Source organism: Bubalus bubalis, chromosome 4 (genome assembly GCF_019923935.1).
Source record: "Bubalus bubalis isolate 160015118507 breed Murrah chromosome 4, NDDB_SH_1, whole genome shotgun sequence".
Classification (NCBI taxonomy): domain Eukaryota; kingdom Metazoa; phylum Chordata; class Mammalia; order Artiodactyla; family Bovidae; genus Bubalus; species Bubalus bubalis.
In genome coordinates this window covers 54155164-54175468 of record NC_059160.1, presented here as the reverse complement: position 1 = coordinate 54175468, position 20305 = coordinate 54155164, and the positions used below count along the sequence as shown (strand labels likewise).

The window sequence follows — 20305 nt, the reverse complement described above, 5'->3', positions numbered from 1 at the left end:
ACCCCAAGGATTATAGCCTGCCAGGCAGCTCTGTCCATGGGATTTTTCAGGCAAGAACACTGGCTGCTGCTGTAAGTCGCTTCAGTCGTGTCCGACTCTGTGTGACCCCCTAGACGGCAGCCCACCAGGCTCCTCCGTCCCTGGGATTCTCCAGGCAAGAATACTGGAGTGGGTTGCCATTTCCTTCTCTAATGCATGCATGCATGCAAAGTCGCTTCAGTCGTGTGCGAATCTATGCGACCCTATGGACAGCAGCCCACCAGGCTCCTCTGTTCACAGGATTCTCTAGGCAATAATACTGGAGGGGGTTGCCATTTCCACCAGAACAGTTGCCATTTCCTCCTCCAGGAGATCTTCCATCTAGGTATCAAACCCATGTCTCCTGCATTGGCAGGTGGATTCTTTACCACTGAGCCAGCTGGGAAGCCTTTGTATGTCTATATTGAAAAACAGAGCTTATTTCCAATTGTCTTTAGGTAAATGAGTATCATATGGATCTAAATTCCTCAAGTTTTGACTGCATTAAAGCTAATATTTTTTTCTCACCTAAAACATTTAATTTAAAGGAAGCTTAAGTTAAAACAAGTCTCCTAATCTAGAAATCCAGATATGTTGGTAAATCTCTGGTACCATGCCTTTTCAATGATTAATTAAGAGCCATTGGAAGAAATAGATCAATTAGGCAAAACTCATTTCTGATAACAGAAATTGGATCAATAGTTGCTTAGGCAGGGGACGGGGTACAGGGATTAACCAGAAGGAACACAAAGAATCTTTTGGGGGTCACAGAAATGCTATGTATTACTAGCATCTAGGTTATAAAAGTACATGTATTTGTCAACACTGATCAAACTGTTCCTTTAAGAGTTGAGTTCACTGTATGTAAATTATTCTTTAATTTAAAAAAATTAGGTTAGCTCAGTAAGAGCTAAATTATGACTGTTAAATATTGTTTACTAAAAGAAGACATACATTTTAGATCTGACATTTATGGAAATAAGGTTAGTGTTTTGTAACAGACCTTAAATAACCTGACATATCATTGCCTTTGTGAAGAAGGCCTCAGCAAGTGTGTTAATTTTTTTCTCAAAAAGCAGTCATTCTTTTCAAATGCTTTCCACAAAACTGAAGCCCAAGGATTAGAACTACAGTTGGTGGCTCAGATGGTAAAGCATCTGCCTACAATGTGGGAGACCTGGGTTTAATCCCTGGGTCGGGAAGATCTCCTGGAGAAGGAAATGGCAACCCACTCCAGGATTCTTGCCTGGACAATCCTATGAATGGAGGAGCCTGGTAAGTTACAGTCCACGGGGTCGCAAAGAGTTGGACATGACTGAGCGCCTTCACTTTCCTTTCCTCATTTTATGTATGGGGCAGTAAGGGTGATTAATGACTCAATCAAATTTAGTTATTTTAACAAAGCTGCACTTTCAATAAGTGGTAAATTCAGTGAAGAATTTATGATTCATAGGAATCTCACATAAACAGCTTTGTAGTCAGGCTCAAACACATGCTTCAAGGCATCACTGCTACGTCTGCATATAAGTCACAAATTTAAACAATAAGCTTAAATTATGAAATAATAGCAAATATTAAAATACCTAACACCTGGAGTTGCGGTAATGGAGGAAAAACGTCCCCATGATCAGAGGCTTCAGATCACTTAACACAAAGGATATTAATAAATGCTGCATTTAATAACTTTCAACTTACTTGATTACTGGAGGCAATGAATCAAGTCTAGTCTCTGGGCTCCAAGCTATGCCATCAACTCTGACTCCATGGTGAAATGTTCGTAGTGTTTTATACTGAATTCCTTCAACGTCTGCTTCTTCCTCCTAAGCATACACAGTAAATGTTTAAATAAGTCATGAGAAAAACAGTATAAAACTGTGTATTTTATTATAATGAAGAATTTGTCAGGGGGCCATGAATATTCTTTTGAGAAGTTCAAAAAGCAGATTAGATATTAAGCAGATTAGATGTTAGGCTATAATCCATGGGGTCGCAAAGAGTGAGACACAACTGAGTGATTTCACTTTTATTTTCTTTCACCCAGTTTATTGAACAACAAAAATATTCAAAGCTGTCTAAGTGTTACAAAATAACTCTCTAAGATAACTAAAAACAATATACTTGTTATACTATCTAAAAAGACATTTTATTCCTAATAGTAAATATATTTCACATCAAACACAATGAAAATGGAATGCTCTAAGAATCAGAATGTTCTAGGTAAATGAAGTAACATGCATGGATTATCAAATAACAGTATCAAAAATATATACTGAACACAGTTTTGATTATGTATAAGATACCTTGTACCTTACTACTACTACCTTACGATGCCTCAAAGTCATTATAAGGAGTATCAATGATTTTCACATAGTATTATACATGGAAATAGTTGGACACAACTCAGCAACTAACACTTTCACTTTCATACATGTGTGGGATTGAACAAACTGTTGTTCATCTATACCATTACTATGAAGAGTGGATATGCAAATTACTGATAAGTCTTTTAGATATTTGATTCTGGATAAGATGTTTAATAAAGTCAGCTTATCTATTTGATTCAGTACTACTAAAATGATTTCAGTTTATTCTCATGGGAAGACAAGAATGAATTTTGACAAGTCAAGTCATCTTTGTCTGGCAATATGGACAATAACCTGAAAAGCTTTCTGACCACAAAAATAATGCAAAAATTCAAATCCAGAGAAGCAACTTAGCACAGAGGCAGAAAGCTATCTTAAGGACATCTGCCCACATCCAATAATTAATAACTTTTGTTTGTAGGGGACAGAAGACAAAACTTAGTGTCTACACAAAGAGGGATGCAGATCAGGGACCTTTGCATAGATCCAGAACCTTTAAAGTGGAAGTAGGGAAAACTACTTCAAATCAAAATCAAAAGCGCCATGCAAAGTATGTACCATGGCTGAAGGCCAAGAAAAAGAAAAAAGTAACGTGAGAAATCTCAACCACTGGCTGGCCCTAACATAAGTTTGGGGCTTGAATTCACATTAACTATGTGCTCCAGAAAATGAAAACTTATTTCAAAATGTCCATATGTTGTTAGTGGCCCCAAGCACATGATGGATAAAGGCACATTCTTTTTGGATGAACTTCCTCTACCCAGGTATCAAAATTCTCACAGATATAGTTCAATCAAATATGATCTTACAGGCATGCACTACTACATATGAAAACAAAATACCACAAACAGAAGAATCAACCTGGAGACATTAAAAAATCAGATTAAAAAAATGTATTTTTGAGGATGTAGACGAATCAAAAAATATGACTAAGCAACATGAGATTACCCAAAGTGACCAGACAGGTATTAAAGAACGAAATGAAAACATATAGATGAAAATACTATCATGAGAAAAAAATAAACAATGCTCAGAGAAGCTGGAAGACAGAATGGAAAAACTTACTCAGAATGTAGTTAAGAGAAGACAAAAAGAGATGTTAAGAGGGATTCAGTGAGCAGTTCCACTATATAGCTAATTTGGGTTGTAGGAGAAAGCAGTCAAAGGAATGGGGGAAGAGGCAAGATTTGAAGAGATAATGGCAAAGGATTCTTCATACTTGATTACAAGCACCAATATGTATATTCAGAAAAAATAATAAATCCAAGGCAGCTTAAAAAGAAATCTGTAGCTAGACACTATACAGTAAAACTTCAGAACACACAAACTCTCACATATGGGTGTGCATGTATGTGAGAAGAGGGGAGTGAGGGAGAAGGAGCAAGAGTGAGATAAGGGTCTTAGTAATAGCAATCAGAAAGAAAAGATAGAGGTCCTGAAGGCAATGGCACCCCACTCCAGTACTCTTGCCTGGAAAATCCCATGGACGGAGGAGCCTGGTAGGCTGCAGTCCATGGGGTCACTAAAACTCGGACACGACTGAGAGACTTCACTTTCACTTTTCTCTTTCATGCATTGGAGAGGGAAATGGCAACCCACTCCAGTATTCTTGCCTGGAGAATCCCAGGGATGGTGGAGCCTGGTGGGCTGCCATCTATGGGGTTGCACAGAGTCGGACACGACTGAAGCGACTTAGCATAGCATAGCATAGCATAAAAGAGTAATAATTAGAACAACCATCAGCTTCATAGCAGAAACAAATGCGGGAAGTCAGTGAAATATCTTCAAAATGATACAAAAAACTGTTGAACTGTAGCCACAACAAACTAGTATTTCAAGAATGAAGCTGTTTTAAAGGTATTTTCATAAAAACCAAAACCAACGATTGGCATCAATAAAGTCTCACTAAAGGATCTTCTAAAGCAGGGGCTGGCAAACTATGACCCAGGAGCCAAATCTGGTCTATGGTCTGCTTTGGTATGGCCCACAAGCTGAGAAAGGACAGAAATGGTATGGACCTATCAGAAGCAGAAGATATTAAGAAGAGATGGCAAGAATACACAGAAGAACTGTACAAAGAAGATCTTCACGACCCAGATAATCACGATGGTGTGATCACTGACCTAGAGCCAGACATCCTGGAATGTGAAGTCAAGTGGGCCTTAGAAAGCATCACTACCAACAAAGCTAGTGGAGGTGATAGAATTCCAGTTGAGCTATTCCAAATCCTGAAAGATGATGCTGTGAAAGTGCTGCACTCAATATGCCAGCAAATTTGGAAAACTCAGCAGTGGCCACAGGACTGGAAAAGGTCAGTTTTCATTCCAATCCCAAAGAAAGGCAATGCCAAAGAATGCTCAAACTATCGCACAATTGCACTCATCTCACACGCTAGTAAAGTAATGCTCAAAATTCTCCAAGCCAGGCTTCAGCAATATGTGTACCGTGAACTTTCAGATGTTCAAGCTGGCTTTAGAAAAGGCAGAGGAACCAGAGATCAAATTGCCAACATCCGCTGGATCATGGAAAAAGCAAGAGAGTTCCAGAAAAACATCTATTTCTGCTTTATTGACTATGCCAAAGCCTTTGACTGTGTGGATCACACTAAACTGTGGAAAATTCTGAAAGAGATGGGAATACCAGACCACCTGATCTGTCTCTCGAGAAATTTGTATGCAGGTCAGGAAGCAACAGTTAGAACTGGACATGGAAAAACAGACTAGTTCCAAATAGGAAAAGGAATACATCAAGGCTGTATATTGTCACCCTGTTTATTTAACTTATATGCAGAACATCATGAGAAACACTGGACTGGAAGAAACACAAGCTGGAATCAAGATTGCCTGGAGAAATATCAATAACCTCAGATATGCAGATGACACCACCCTTATGGCAGAAAGTGAAGAGGAACTAAAAAGCCTCTTGATGAAGGTGAAAGTGGAGAGTGAAAAAGTTGGCTTAAAGCTCAACATTCAGAAAATGAAGATCATGGCATCCGGTCCCATCACTTCATGGGAAATAGATGGGGAAACATTGGAAACAGTGTCAAACTTTATTTTTCTGGGCTCCAAAATCACTGCAGATGGTGACTGCAGCCATGAAATTAAAAGACGCTTACTCCTTGGAAGGAAAGTTATGACCAACCTAGATAGCATATTCAAAAGCAGAGACATTACTTTGCCAACAAAGGTTCATCTAGTCAGGGCTATGGTTTTTCCTGTGGTCATGTATGGATGTGAGTTGGACTGTGATGAAGGCTGAGAGCCGAAGAATTGATGCTTTTGAACTGTGGTGTTGGAGAAGACTCTTGAGAGTCCCTTGGACTGCAAGGAGATCCAACCAGTCCATTCTGAAGGAGATCAGCCCTGGGATTTCTTTGGAAGGAATGATGCTAAAGCTGAAACTTCAGTACTTTGGCCACCTCATGCGAAGAGTTGACTCACTGGAAAAGACTGATGCTGGGAGGGATAGGGGGCAAGAGGTGAAGGGGACGACAGAGGATGAGATGGCTGGATGGCATCACTGACTCGATGGACGTGAGTCTGAGTGAACTCTGGGAGTTGGTGATGGGCAGGGAGGCCTGGCGTGCTGCGATTCATGGGGTCGCAAAGAGTCGGACATGACTGAGCGACTGATCCGACCTGACAAGCTGAGAATCATTTTTATATGTTTAAGGAGCTGTAAAAAACAAATAATAATTTGCAACAGACACCTTAAATGGCTGGCAAAGCTTAAAATATTTACTATTCCACAGAAGAAATTTAAGCTTTTTCTTGTAATAAAGAATATCTTTCAGGTAAAGAAAAATGACCCCAGAAAGCAGACCTGAGACATAAGGAACAGTGAGTGAAAAATCAAAGGCAAACATGTGGATTAAACAAATACTAGACACATAAAACAATGCTGAATTTGTGGGTTAAAATGAAAAGAAAAATGATAGAGAACTAAAATAATAATATAAGTCTGTAGTGGGTGATAGCAGTTCAAGTGTCAAAGGTTCTTGCTCTATTCATGAAGTAAAGGTATTAATTTTAGCTTTGTCTAATTAAGGATACATATTAAATACCTTTGGTAACCATTAAAAGAAGAGAAATAACATGTAAACTTCCAAACTATCAGGGAGGAAAAAGATGAAAGGAGAAGGTAACAAAACACATGGAATATGCACAAGAATATGCATGTTACACTTTCAATAGAAAAATACTTCCAAATGAGGAATAGATTAATTGTGGTATATTCATATTATAAAATACCATAGTACAATGAAGATATATGAACTTTGACAAGGGAGAATCTAATAAATAGTTAATTTGGTGGGGGTGGTGCTCAGTTGTGTCTGACTCTTCGCAACCCTATATGGACTGTAGCCCACCAGGTTCCTCTGTCCATGGAATTTTCCAGGCAAGAATACTCAAGTGGGTTGCCATTTCCTACTCCAGGGGATCTTCCCGTCCCAAGGATTGAGCCCATGTCTCTTGTGTCTCCTGCACAGGCAAGTGGATTCTTTACCACTGGGCCACTTGGGAAGCCCTTTAATAATGAAGAGAAGAAGAACATAATACAGAATAATTTCACTGATACAAAGTTTAAAACATGAAAAACAATATATTGATTTGCAACACCAACACATGGCAACTGAAGAAAAATGAAATTTCACACATGGTTATGTCCTGGGGCTGAGAAGAAAAGGTGGTAAGGAAAGAAAACCTAGGGGGCTTCAAAAGAGTTGCTGTTCCCTTTCTGAAGCTAGGTAGTAAGTATACTGCTAAGTCACTTCAGTCGTGTCCGACTTTGTGCGACCCCATAGACGGCAGCCCACCAGGCTCCCCCGTCCCTGGGATTCTCCAGGCAAGAACACTGGAGTGGGTTGCCATTTCCTTCTCCAATGCATGAAAGTGAAAGTGAAGTTGCTCAGTCGTGTCCGACCCTCAGCAACCCCATGGACTTCAGCCTACCAGGCTCCTCCATCAATGGGCTTTTCCAGGCAGGAGTACTGGAGTGGGGTGCCATTGCCTTCTCCGAGTAAGTATACAGGGATCTACTATTATTATTCTTTATACTTTTTATCAGTAATATACATTTTAAAACACACTGTATAAGCTTAAAATATTGTCATTTAAAAAATAAATCATCTTTTTGTTATTTAAATCAAAACCCTACATGGATCTAGAGACTAAAAATTTTCATGACAAAGTTGCCCAAGGAATCGTCTGTGTTAAGTGACTATAGTTATCCTTTATAAAAGTTTTTTAGATTATAAAATAGGATCTGGGGGAAAATTCAGGTGAAACTTGATATTTAATTGAATTGGGAAGGATTGGGGGCAGAAGGAAAAGGGGATGACAGAGGATGAGATGGCTGGATGGCATCACCGACTCAATAGATGTGAATCTGAGTGAACTCTGGGAGTTGGTGATGGACAGGGAGGCCTGGCATGCTGCGATTCATGGGGTCGCAATGAGTTGGACACAACTGAGCGACTGAACTGACTGACTGACTGATATGTCTATATAGATAGAAGTTATGTGAAGGATTGTTCTAAGAATTCCATGCATCCTGAATCTAAATCCAAAGTTTTACAATGTGTACTTTAATTGAATCCTAGTGGATGTATTGATTTTTCCAGGATAGCCTTTGGAATCCTAGCATAATCATTTCACAAACATTACATATACCTTTCGCTACATAATTCAGATACCCTTTGAAAATAACTTTACATTTCAGGTGAACTTAATAGAAAAAGGTTTTTCCATAAAAACATAAAAAGGGAAACAAATGTATTTATCAAGGAAAAAAAAACACTGTCAAATTTTATTACTTCATAATTTGTCTGTATATTAACTGTATAGTTAACAGCTAGATATGCCAAGGCAGCAATCACTAAGGAACTTAAAAATAAGGTTAGGAGCCTAATCACAGCTGACTTTATAGATTGGGTTATATCTATTTTTCCACACTGACAAACTAATCTTTAAAAATGAACTTTTTACCATCAAAACACACTATTTTTGCTAATGTAACAACAGTATTGACAATTAGGTCCCATAATTTGTTACTAAAGTACATATGGAGTTATTGGGTGGTCATGGGGATAAAGAAATCCCAGTGACTATACAGTCTGCATTTTATGTATCACCAGTGAAACCATTTTTCCTGGCAGCAATGTCTAACACTGAGCCAACTAAAAGGCCAGGGTGTGTGCGTGTGGTATAGGCAGAGAGGAATGCTATTTTGGGTTTAGCTTGAGGTGTAGGCAGTATTGTATAGGCAGGAAATTAAGATACTTTGGAAAACTTGCTATAATGCACATCATTATATAAGTCTCCAGCATATTTGAGGTTGGGGCAAAGCCAGGCTGATGAAAGGGCTACTCTAAGGGTTTGAAATTGGCTGTTCTTCCCACCACACCCATTTAAGGCCAAATACAGAATTTTAGTTGGATGAGACTGTAAAGTTTACCTAGTCTACTTCTTTTATCTAATGCTTAAATCTCTAGTAGAACATTTGAAAAAAAGTTTACATAATCCTTCTCTGAATATTTCCAAGTGAGAGAGAACTAGCTACTTTTGTGGGGAATTTATTCAGTTTGGGGGTAGTTCTAATTATTACAACAGTCCTCTTTAACATTAAACCAAAATCTGTTTCCATGTAAATTCTATTCATTGCTCCGAATTCTGCTCTCTGGAACCATCACTGAGGTAGTTTAACTCAGTGACAACACATGTCTGGTCATTAACTGACCTCCACTAGGTGAACACACTTAAAGAGGCAGTTTCAGCCTTAGTCCTAAAGCACCGTAAGTAACAACTCCACTCAAACAGAATTGATGACATAAAAGTTACCATTCTGAGGTTAATCCCTCTTTCACATGATGGTTTTAAACTTTTTAATGCCACTTTGAAATCTGTCTTCAAATACATTATCTCCTTTGAATCATAATACACTGCTAAGAACTGAAGTAAACACTAGATATTACTGTCAATTTACAGCACAGAATATAGAGCTGTGGTGTCCAATCTGGTGGCCATTAGCCCCATGGGGCTATTAAGCACTGGAAAAATGTGGCTGGTCCAAGATGCACACTTTATAAAGTGCAAAATCCACACCAGATTTCATAGACTTAGTATAAAAGAAATATGTAAGGATTTCATTAATAATTTTTATATTCGTTACACACATAAAATATATTGGATATGCTGGGTAAAAATACATTATTAAAATTAATTTCACCTGCTTTTTACTTTTCATAATGTGGTTACTACGACATTGAAATTTATATTTGTGGCTCACATTCTATTTTTATTGGACAGCACTGAATTAAGTTCCTTTGGCAGTTTAATCCAATTTTGGATTGGATCTATTAAAACAATATTTGGATTTTGAGCAGAGAGTCTGGCATATAACAGGTGCTCAATAAAAATTTGTTAAATTAAGTCTGTCACCCAAAGCATTAGGTAGCCTTTTCAACTTCATGTTCTATATAAATTCAATGTGCTTGTCCAAGTCTTCTCATCCAAGTTCCAGTAGAGGTTGCAATTCATTATTTTTTTAAATTAATTTTATTAGAGTATAGTTGATTTACAACAGATTTACAATGTTGTATTAGTTTCAGGTATATGCAATTTATTATTGACCACCCTTTAAACAGAATTAGAAACTTTCATGCTCCCTCTACTCTTTACTTTTATAGCATTATCTTATTGCATTACATTTAAACATCTCCTCGAGGGCAGGGTCCTTGATTTTTTAAAATATGTATTGTTAGTTCCCAGCACCTGATCTGCAATTAATGAGTATTTGACAAATATATGACACCAACCAACAGTACTGTCACTTGGCTCAAATTTCCAACATATTCAAAAGAATATCATGAAATTCTGAAAAATGCTTTGTGGAAATTCAAATTTACTATATCAGCAGTGTTTTCCTAATAGTCTTAGAGTGAGGATTGCCCTTCTGACAGCAATGTGAAATCTTTCAATTCAGTTTTTCCTAGTTTTTTTTTTTTGAAGATAAGAAACTGAGTGCTACAGAACTTGAAAGTTCTAACATTAGAGACTAGGAACAATGTTCAACAGTGCTTAATTAGATAAAAAAATAATTTCAGAAGCAGCAATCTGAATCTCCCCTGGCAAATTACTGGAACTCATTTCTCTAGAACTGTTTGAACTATGGCTTCAACCGCTCTGAATAGCAGCACAGGAGGAAAAGAACAGGGGTTTAAAAATCTAGTATAGAGTTTGTTTTTTCAGTTATTAGTCAGATAAATCCTTGCATTCCTTTAAAGTAGAATGGAAACTCCATGAGGACAGAGATAGTTGTTTAACTGTATCCCCAATACCTGGCACAGAAGATAATTTGTGTTCACTGCTTGATAAGTTAATAAAAGTCTAATTCTTTCCTTAGGTTATTTGGGGTTAAGACCCACATTGCCAGCCTCACAGTCTAAGGGTCCACAGGGATAATGTCTGTGACCACAAACAGTTACAGAGCAATACAAATGTTTTTGCTCTTTTTTTTCCCCCCTCATTTTGTCACCTTCCACCTTTTGCTCCCTTTTTCTCTCTGCTACCCATCACTTCTTTGCCTTCTTTTTCCTCTCTTCTTGACTTTCTCCCTCAGAACTCCTTGGGTGAACATAAAGCAAAGCATATTTTTTCAGTACTTTTGAATACAATTAGCTATTAATTTCTAAAGCACTGAAACAAAATTCAATTTCATTTGTAGGAGGCTGCTTTTTTCTTTTGTAGGTTAGTAGTGTGCATTAGAAAAATGGTTTCCCTTTGGTTTTTTTCAAGAGTGTGTTGTATTATTTCTCCTAACTATGTGACTTTTTATGATCCTAACGTGATGAGATCTTAACCTGGTCCAGCTGAGATCAGGCTGAAGGTCATATTCAGCCTAAAAGCTAGAAATTCCTACCCCAACTCTAAGAGGCAATGTGGGATAATGTAAGAACTCCTGTGTTCTACTCAGACACCAACCAACGGAAGCTTTTAATTCATACTTTCTTTTTAGGATAAATATACATGCAGTCTAGTTGTGTATAACCTAATACATTTATGCCACTGTAAAATGTCAAATTGCATTTATGATGTTAAAATACTGTAAGATACTAAACTGCCTCCTCTGTAAAAGAGGAAATAATATTTACAATGTTTATAATATCACTTTGGTGTTAAAGTTATTTAAAATCTTTGAAAATTGGTCACTGCCAAATTACCTCACCGATTAACCTTAATCTAGGAAACAGTGTTACATAGATAACATTCTGATAAACAAAGGATTAACCAGAGGTTCCTGAGGGTTGACCTCCTATTGTTCAAATTCTCTCTGACACGTAGAACTAGCTTTCCTGTGAGAAAATGTGATGTGTGCCACACCATTAAATATGGGGCTGTGCCTGAGTGTGCCTGACCAAATCGATGACAGTCATATGTATTAAATGTGTCAGATACTACATAGGAACTGTACATGCTAACTTATGACATTCATACAAAATCCTGTTAAGTACAGCTGACCCTTGAAAACCATGATTTTGAACTGTGTCCACTTATATACAGATATTTTTCAAAACATACCTACTAGAGGACTATATGATTTGCTGTTGATTGAATCCATGGATGAGGAATCAGGGAACTATAGTTACACCTGGATGTTGACTGCATCCATTGGCAGCCCTTACCTCCACAATGTTCAAGAGTCAAGTGTATAATTGTTCTCATTTTTATAGAAGAGAGGTTAAGTACCTGCTCAAGGTCATCTAGCTATTAAGAGGTAAAGCCAGGCAGGCACAAAAACCCAGGCATTTTGGCTCCAGAGTTCACAGTCTTAATGACTATGCTGAATTGCCTGTTCAATTGTAGATCTCATAGTCTGTATACTCTAGATATATAAAAAGCATGAGAGCAACTAGGAAAGCTGATATCATCACAGCTATAAAATCTCCTGGAAGATCATTTTTAAGCTCTCCATACTACTAGCTTGTTTTTTTTTTTTTTCCCTATGTCAAAGTGGAATACAGAAAAGCTGGATTTAGTAATTAATCAGATCTCATTTAATTGGTATTTTCCCTGCACATAACAAGGTATAGTTAATTATAACCTTCAATTACTAGAATATTCCATTTCTAATCATGAAGCATAAGAGGAGCCTTATATATGTATATGGCCTTGCCCCTGAATAATGGGGGTTAGGGCAGTGACTCCACACAGTTGAAAATCCTGGTGTAACTTGCAGTAAGCCTCCCTGTGGCTCAGATAGTAAAGAATCTGCCGACAATGCGCGAGATCCAGTTCGATCCCTGGGTCAGGAAGATCCTCTGGAGAAGGGAATGGCAACTACTCCAGTATCCTTGCCTGGAGAATTCCATGGACAGAGGAAGAGCTTGGCAGGCTATAGTCCATGGTGTCGCAAAGAGTCTGACACCACTGAGAGACTGATACTTTCATTTTTCTCCCTGTGGGCAGTTCCTTGGCATCTGCAGATTCAACTAACTGCAGATTCTATAGTATCCTAGTATTTACTACTGAAAAAAAAAAAAAAAATCCATGTATAAGTGAACTATGCAGTTCAAATCTGTGTTGTTTAAGGGTCAACTGTATTCTTCCTTTTCAATACTTATTCAATGTTTGCACAAATATTAGGCATATATTACTAGGAATGTCTTTCTCGGTAGTTCTTCATCTCATTTTTTTTTACATTTAAGCTCAGTATACTTTCAACGTTTAGTGAAAATTACCAAAGTGTGTATAAGTTTTCTTTTCAGTGTAACATCTTCACTGTCACTCAGTGCAGTTTTGTACACTAACCTGAAATGTACAGGTGCCAACGAACACAAAATTATTGCCACCATATGCAATTAGGTTTCCTGAATCCCCACTCTCAAAGGGATTGAATTCTACCACATGCACATAATCTTCACAATCCACAGTGTAGGCAGCATTTCTTGTGGCATCTTGCTTCATCTTGTATGGCAAAACTTGTGCAGCTGCAAAAATGGCCTTCTATTGGACAAGGTCACAGGACTGTGGATTACAGCACAGAAACAGAAACCATCAAAGTGTTAGGATGTGATGACAGGCAGCTCAAAAAAAAAATTATTCAACTACTTTGTGAATGAATGGTACTTGCAGAGAGTCACTACAAAATTCTGTTTGGATTATTTAAAGGACAGGGAGTACTTAAAGATGGAATTACACTACTAGAAAATATACTCATAAAAAATTAATGATCATTAACATTATGGAGCTCTACCTGCAAGCGCCACCATTAAGTATTTTACAAACATTACCATGCCTAATACTTGCACAAACCTAAGAGGGAGGTACTATGATCCCCTTTTTACAGATGAAGAAATCGAGACTTCACATGGTTAACTCGCTTGCTAATCTCATAAGAGGAGCCAGAATGTGAGACTTTCTAAGTGTTGGGCACCAGTACAATAAAGAGAAACACAAAAGCCTGTTTTGAAAGAGCTCACAATCCAGGGTTATTTATGATTCAGTGTGAACAGTACTATAACATAAGCAGATACAAAATATACAATCTGGAGGAAGGAATGCCAAAATGGGATACAAAATAGTATTAATAAAACCAGGCACAAAACTTCAGCTAATGTTTCATGGCCTGGTGTGCATTCTCAAAGTAGCATTCCCAGATGAGACTTACAGATTCTGAAGAGGTCACTTTTTTGGTTTTGTTTTTTTTTTTTTTTAATGGGACGGTAATTGTCCTGAAAACAGCTGGGCTTGATAGCAAACACATCAAATATCTGATGAGTAATCTACTAAGAAATCATATGAGTTCCGCCTCGGGAAGTCTATAACCTAGTAACCTTAAGAGTGGGCATCTGGGACTAAACAGTTGTAAAAAGAGACCAATAGGTAAGGCAGCAGTGTGGGAAGTGCAAAAGATTCCAGAATAGGAAACTCGGTTTCTAATTGTTCATTAAAGCAGTGACCAGTCTAATTACAGTTTCAGGGTCTCACTGTACAAAGCGGGCTGGACTCGCCCCTCTAAAACTGCGAAAACAGGGGAGGGAGAGAACAACAGAAGTCCCAGCATAGCCCTGACACCTCTTCCAGAGCCACGCAAATACCGCGAGACCCCGCCACTACCTCCCGGAGCCCGAGATCGAAAGGAACAGGGGTGGGGAACAGCCCGAGGAGAGGAGGAACTCCCACGGATAGATTGGAGGCGCGTGGCGACCCGCAGCCGAGCAGGGATGCCCCTTGGGCTCACGCGCGATACGCACCGGAGGGCGCCTGGAAGCAGCTAAAGCCGAACTGCTGTTCACCTCGGGCTGCTGCGGCGCGCGCCGGCTCTGCTTCCGGGTCAGAGGGCGGGAGCTGCGATTGGCTGACGGGCCCTCCCGCGAGATTTAAAATGTAAACCCGCGATCTCTGGAACAGTTGCCCTTGTGCAGCCAGCTGGAGCCTTCTTCAGGGGAGTCTGCACCTACTGGGTTCTCCCCGAGCCAGGTGAGTGTCACCTTTTTCTCGTCCGTCTGCAGGCTTTAAGCTGCGACTTGTGAGGGTTTTTCGGTAACAGCAGAGCGCCATGTGGTTGCCTAGAGTAATATTTGTGGAGTGTTTTTGCTCCGGGGCCTGGTTTTGGTCTGGGGGTATTGAACAGAGTTCTTATGTTCCATTGATGGAGCTGGAAGGTGCTGAGGGATCATCTGCTGACTGGAGGAATAAGGTCCACAGAGCCCTACTTAGATTACTTAGTTAGGCAGGAAACCAGGCTTAGGTAGACTCCACTTTCGCCCTCTCCCTTTTACTTCCGCCCAAAGAACTGTTAGGACCTGCATACCATGAGCAGCAACGATGCCCTTTTTTATTGAGCACCTCCTAAGTGTCCAGCACTAGGTCGATTATTTACTGTCTCACTAACGTGTCCTAATTTTATGAACTAGGAGATAATCATTTCCGTTTTACAGATGAAGAAATTTATGCTCATCAGAGGTTTTAAATACTGAAGGACATACAGCCAGTAAATGGGGACCCTGGCATGTCTCTTTTATCCATCTCACACTGGCTCCCCAGTGACATTTTCCTGCCTTATAATTTTTGCTGCAGTGCAGCTTGGAATCCAAATGCTAGAAACAAGTGGTTATTATTGCTGCTATCTTCTACTACACTTTGTATGTTGCAGCCTGACATTCAGAATACTTGCATAATCATTGTCTCCTTGATTTCTGGAAGTAGTCTACATCTTCCTAGGCAGTCAGGGCTTGTTGCTTAGACTCACGCAGCCAGCTAGCTACTGAAAGAGTCAAGGCTAGAGGCTTGGCTAACTGGTGGTACTGCCTGTTTTTGTGCAGCCAGTTCGTGAGCTAATTTTACGTGTTTGGTTGGTTGGAAAAAAAACAAAAAGTCCAGCAGAATAATATTTTATAATATGTGAAAATTTTATGATCTTTAAATTTCTGTAAAATTTTGCCAAAGCCGAGCTGTACTCATTTGTTTATGTATTGTCTGTGGCTAGTTTCACCCTGCAAGGTGAAGTTTGAATAGTTGTAAGAGACCTTATGTCCTGCACACCTCACTGTTTACTGTTGGAACCTTTCCAAAAGTGTTCTAACTCCTGAATAAGATGGACTTTTATATGTGCGAGGCGTTGTTCTAAAAACTAATCTTGTACTTATGTCATTTACTTTTCACAAAACCCTCTGAGATAGTACTATTATTATTTTTGTTTTCAGTTGGAAAACAAAAGGAAGGAAGGTTTCACAAGGAAGCTTCATACGGAAGCTGAGGCAGAGAGAGGTGACATAACTTGGAGTTCTCACAGCTTGTAAGTGGTGGAGCCAGAATTCAGAACAGTCTAATTCCAGATTAGTTTTCATTCTTAGCAATCCGAACTCATAGTATGTTTAAATAATACCAGTAAATAATTTACTACTAAATATTGATTCTAGGCAAACTGATCATGTTACTGAAACTTTATTTCTTCACTTTATATTTTTTTCTTATAAGAGATGAAGGTGATATTTTGAAGACAATTTTACTGTTTACTTGGATTTGTATTTTTGTAGATCCTTTATAGTCTTCTACTTGTATCTTTAAATTGCATCCCTGATTATGTCTGCAAATTATTGTTTTGTAAATGGCACATACCCATTTATTTTTTTTAATCATGCAAACCCAAGATACCTAGTAAACATCCTGGATTCTGTTTATGTCATATGAAAAAAGGAAGAAAAAGATAACGGAGTAAATTGATTGAATGTGAATAGTAAAATACCCAAAATAAGATAATGGCATGTGACTATGTTGGAGACTAGGGTACTTAAAAGAGTAGGGAAAAAAAGTTGTAGTGATAATAAAAGTGCACACTTTTGGAGTTAGGCGTCTTGAATTTAGGTTTGTTTGGCCATTTGCTAGCTCAGCAGCATAGGGTGTCAGTTTCTTCAGGTGTAAAATGAGGATAATAACAGACCTTCCTCAGGACTCTTGTGAAGATTAAATGAGGTAATAAATATTAAGCTTTTGAAAAGTACCTGGCTCCAAGAAACCTTCTAAGTATTAGCTATTATTGTTTTGGTTGTCTATTGCTGTGTAACAAACCACTCTGAAGTTTAAGTGGTGTTAAACAACAGCCATTTTAAATGTTTATGATTCTGAGGATCAACGATTTGGGCTGTACTCAGCTACATGGTTCTGCTGGTCTTGTCGAGGGTCACTTAGGGTGCTGTATATCATCTGACAGGTTGATTGGGTGTAGGTAATCTGTGATAGCCTCACTCACATGTCTGTTCATGGTGCTGGTTATCAGCTGGAGTGCCTATCAGCTTGGAGAAGGAAATGGCAACCCACTCCAATATTCTTGCCTGGAGAATCCCAGGGACAGAGGAGCCTGGTGAGCTGCCATCTGTGGGGTTGCACAGAGTTGGACACGACTGAAGTGACGCAGCAGCAGCAGCAGCAGCAGCCTATCAGCTGGTTCTCCTCCACACAGCCTTTCTAGCAGGCTCATTTGCAGTTCTTCATATGGCATTCAGAGAATAGCGAGAGAGTAAGAGCTAAAACTGTAGGCTTGTGTCAGGAGGCCCCCAAGATTGCTAAGAGGACTCAAAGGACTCAGCATATAGTTGTACTCATGCTATAATATATTACAGCAAAAAGATGCCAAGCAAAATCAGCAAAGGGAGAAGGTACATGGGGGTGAACTCCAGGAAAAATCAAGCACAAACTTACAAAAGTCTTCTCTTAGGGGAGTCACACAGGATATAGTTAATTCTCCTAGCAACAAGTTATGACAGCACATGAAATGTTGTCTGTCAGGGTAGCTCTTTAGAGATTCAGTCCCCAGGCTTTTTACTGGGGTTTGAACATGTAGATATCTTCTATGTTCCCAAATTATAGACTAAAAAGAAAAGCCTATCAGCATAAGCTATATTGTTTGTACAAATAGTTTAAGTGCAATGAACCATTCTTACTGAAAATCTTCCTGAAATCTTAAGTTTCCAGATGCCAACCAAGGGCCAACCCTGTAAACATGCTTTTTAAAAGATAGTAGTCGGGTCTCCCATATTAACTCTTTCTGCATGGGCCTTTGGGAACTAGATCTAGGCTTGGAACGCTTGTGATGTCATTCTTGTCACATTCTATTGATCAAATCAAGTTACAAGGCTAACCCAGATTCAAAGGGGTGGAAAATAGACCACCCCTTTTGGGATAATACAAGGATGAGAGGAAATTGACTTTGTTTTGTCTTCTGCCATAGATATCACCATCTATTTCAAAATAAATATTTTAAAAAATACAGCTTGCTATGTTTGTGTCTATAATCATGTTTGCAGAATTTGCCTTTATCTGTTTTGTATTAATTCTCAGATCGATGGTTGGATTTCATTGTTTTACAAGATTTGGTTTAAGAAAACTAAAGGAGAGGAAAGTATGATTGGGTGGAAATTGTATCACTCTGTTTTTCTAAATTTAATTAAAAGCAGTCGTAGTATATATGAAATGATCTCTTGTTCACTATTTTTCTCTTACTCTGCTTCCTTACACATGTTAAATGTTAATTTCCAATTAAAATATGGCTTTTTAACATTGCATTCTGTCCTACATTAAGAGGATGGCTGGGCTGAATCAGAAGTCTATCTTGGATATGATTAAAGAGTTCAGAAGGAACTGGCACACTCTTTGTAACTCTGAGAGAACTACTGTGTGTGGTGCAGACTCCATGCTCTTGGCATTGCAGCTTTCCATGGCAGAGAACAACAAACAGGTTAGTAGACTGTATTTAGGTTAACTTTTTTTTAAAAGTGAATTTTGGTTGCTGCCCATTTGAATAAGCTTAATTGCATTAATTTCTGAGCAATATGTGCCCTTCTATGATAATGTCATTATACTATATTCACAAATGTCTCTGTGTGTCTGTGTCAAAATATTGCCATTGGATTTGAAATGATTTGTTAATTTGTCAAAAGTGAAGCTTTTATATGTATAATTTAATGTGTGACATGCACATTTGATGTTTAATTTATAATTTTAAGGTAGTTCAGTTCAGTCGCTCAGTCGTGTCCGACTCTTTGTGACCCCATGAATCGCAGCATGCCAGGCCTTCCTGTCCATCACCAACTCCCTGAGTTCACTCAAACTCAGGTCCATCGAGTCGGTGATGCCAATTTTAAGGTAAACATACAACTATTATGATTATTATGGTTAAAAATTATTTTTATAAGACTTCTGCAAAAAGTTCTAGAAGGCACACATAATGTTTATTTAAATGTAATCAAGTATTTTATGACTAATTTCAGACTCTGTGGTATAGATTAATTATTCCTAAGCCAGGCTGTGAAGCAGAATCACTTGGGAGGGCTTTTAAAAAGTACTGGCTCCTGTGCCCTAATCTTGGACACTGATTTTCCTGATCTTGACTGAGACCCTGGAAATTGTCTTATTTTTTAAGCAAACTTTTAATCTTTATAACCTGAAGTGATTTTTGCACAGTTGGCTTGGGATAAGAGTGTTTGAAATAAGTTCTACCTAAGGGTTGAGCGATGTTCAGATGAAAGAAGGATGAATCTAGGCTGCAGTGGTAAGGAAAGTCTTCTTGGACTTTACATAATATACTTAAAAGAGGGAAGTCTTCAGATGGGAAGAATTTGAAGAAGTGGTGAAGAAGATAATCAGTTCAGAGTAAGCATCCAGGGGGATTAAAATCATGATGGTTTGAAAATGGTCAGGAGACTTAGCATTATCTTGACTAGAGAAGAAAATTTTTGAAGGGTAAAATGTTTTCAATGGGTCTGTTGGGCTAGATAGTGAAATGACATTCTGATGAATTATTTTAATTCTATATGTCAGTAGTTCCCAGACTTTTACATTTCATATACTAGTAAAATTACCCTCTCAAATTAGACATTGACATATTTGAACATTTCTCATGTTAGCACATAAAGCCATTGAGAAAAAATAGTGACTAGAACCATCATTTTGAAAAAGTAAGAATAATTTAATACCTAAAAATTAGGAATTTTAAACGGTGCTTAAGTACACCTTTAAAAGGATACCTTTTGAGGTATCTTTTTCTTAAACTGTCTATTCATATCCTATGCTTACTTTGTTGTTCAGTCGCTAAGTCATGTCCATCTCTTTGGGACCCCATGCCAGGCTTCCTAGCTTACTTTACTGTTGACTTATTTTTGCCTCTATTCTTACTCTTTGAAAGAGTTCTACATGTATTTTAGGTGCTGTCTTGTACACTTTGTCAATATCTTTCAGTGTGCTCCATTTACCCATGTTCACTGGATATACTTCCCTTATGTTCAGTTCAGTTCAGTTACTTAGTCGTATCTGACTCTTTGGGACCCCATGGACTGCAGCATGCCAGGCCTCCCTGACCATCACCAAATCCTGCAGTTTACTCAAACCCATGTCCATTGAGTCGGTGATGCCATCCAACCATCT

At 38.5% G+C, this 20305-nt stretch overlaps 2 protein-coding genes across 4 annotated transcripts in view; one reads left to right on the top strand and one right to left on the bottom strand.

The window, feature by feature from the left end:
• NUP37 (nucleoporin 37) overlaps window positions 1-14768 on the bottom strand; it is a 54229-nt gene extending 39461 nt beyond the window's left edge. The window contains exons 1-3 of the mRNA XM_006058803.3: window positions 14638-14768; window positions 13193-13408; window positions 1714-1838 (exon numbers count right to left, since the gene is read on the bottom strand). Of these exons, the coding sequence (XP_006058865.2) occupies window positions 1714-1838; window positions 13193-13348 (281 nt within the window). The 5' untranslated portion in view covers window positions 13349-13408; window positions 14638-14768. The remainder of the gene's footprint in view (window positions 1-1713; window positions 1839-13192; window positions 13409-14637) is intronic.
• LOC102391658 (PARP1 binding protein) overlaps window positions 14755-20305 on the top strand; it is a 67865-nt gene continuing 62314 nt past the window's right edge. For 2 of the 3 annotated variants that reach the window (XM_006058805.4, XM_044941429.2), the window contains exons 1-3: window positions 14757-14863; window positions 16090-16181; window positions 18465-18620. In XM_006058805.4, the coding sequence (XP_006058867.1) occupies window positions 18468-18620 (153 nt within the window). In that variant the 5' untranslated portion in view covers window positions 14757-14863; window positions 16090-16181; window positions 18465-18467. Of the gene's footprint in view, window positions 14864-16089; window positions 16182-18464; window positions 18621-20305 lie in introns of all 3 variants that reach the window. The other variant, XM_006058806.4, reaches the window with a different exon arrangement.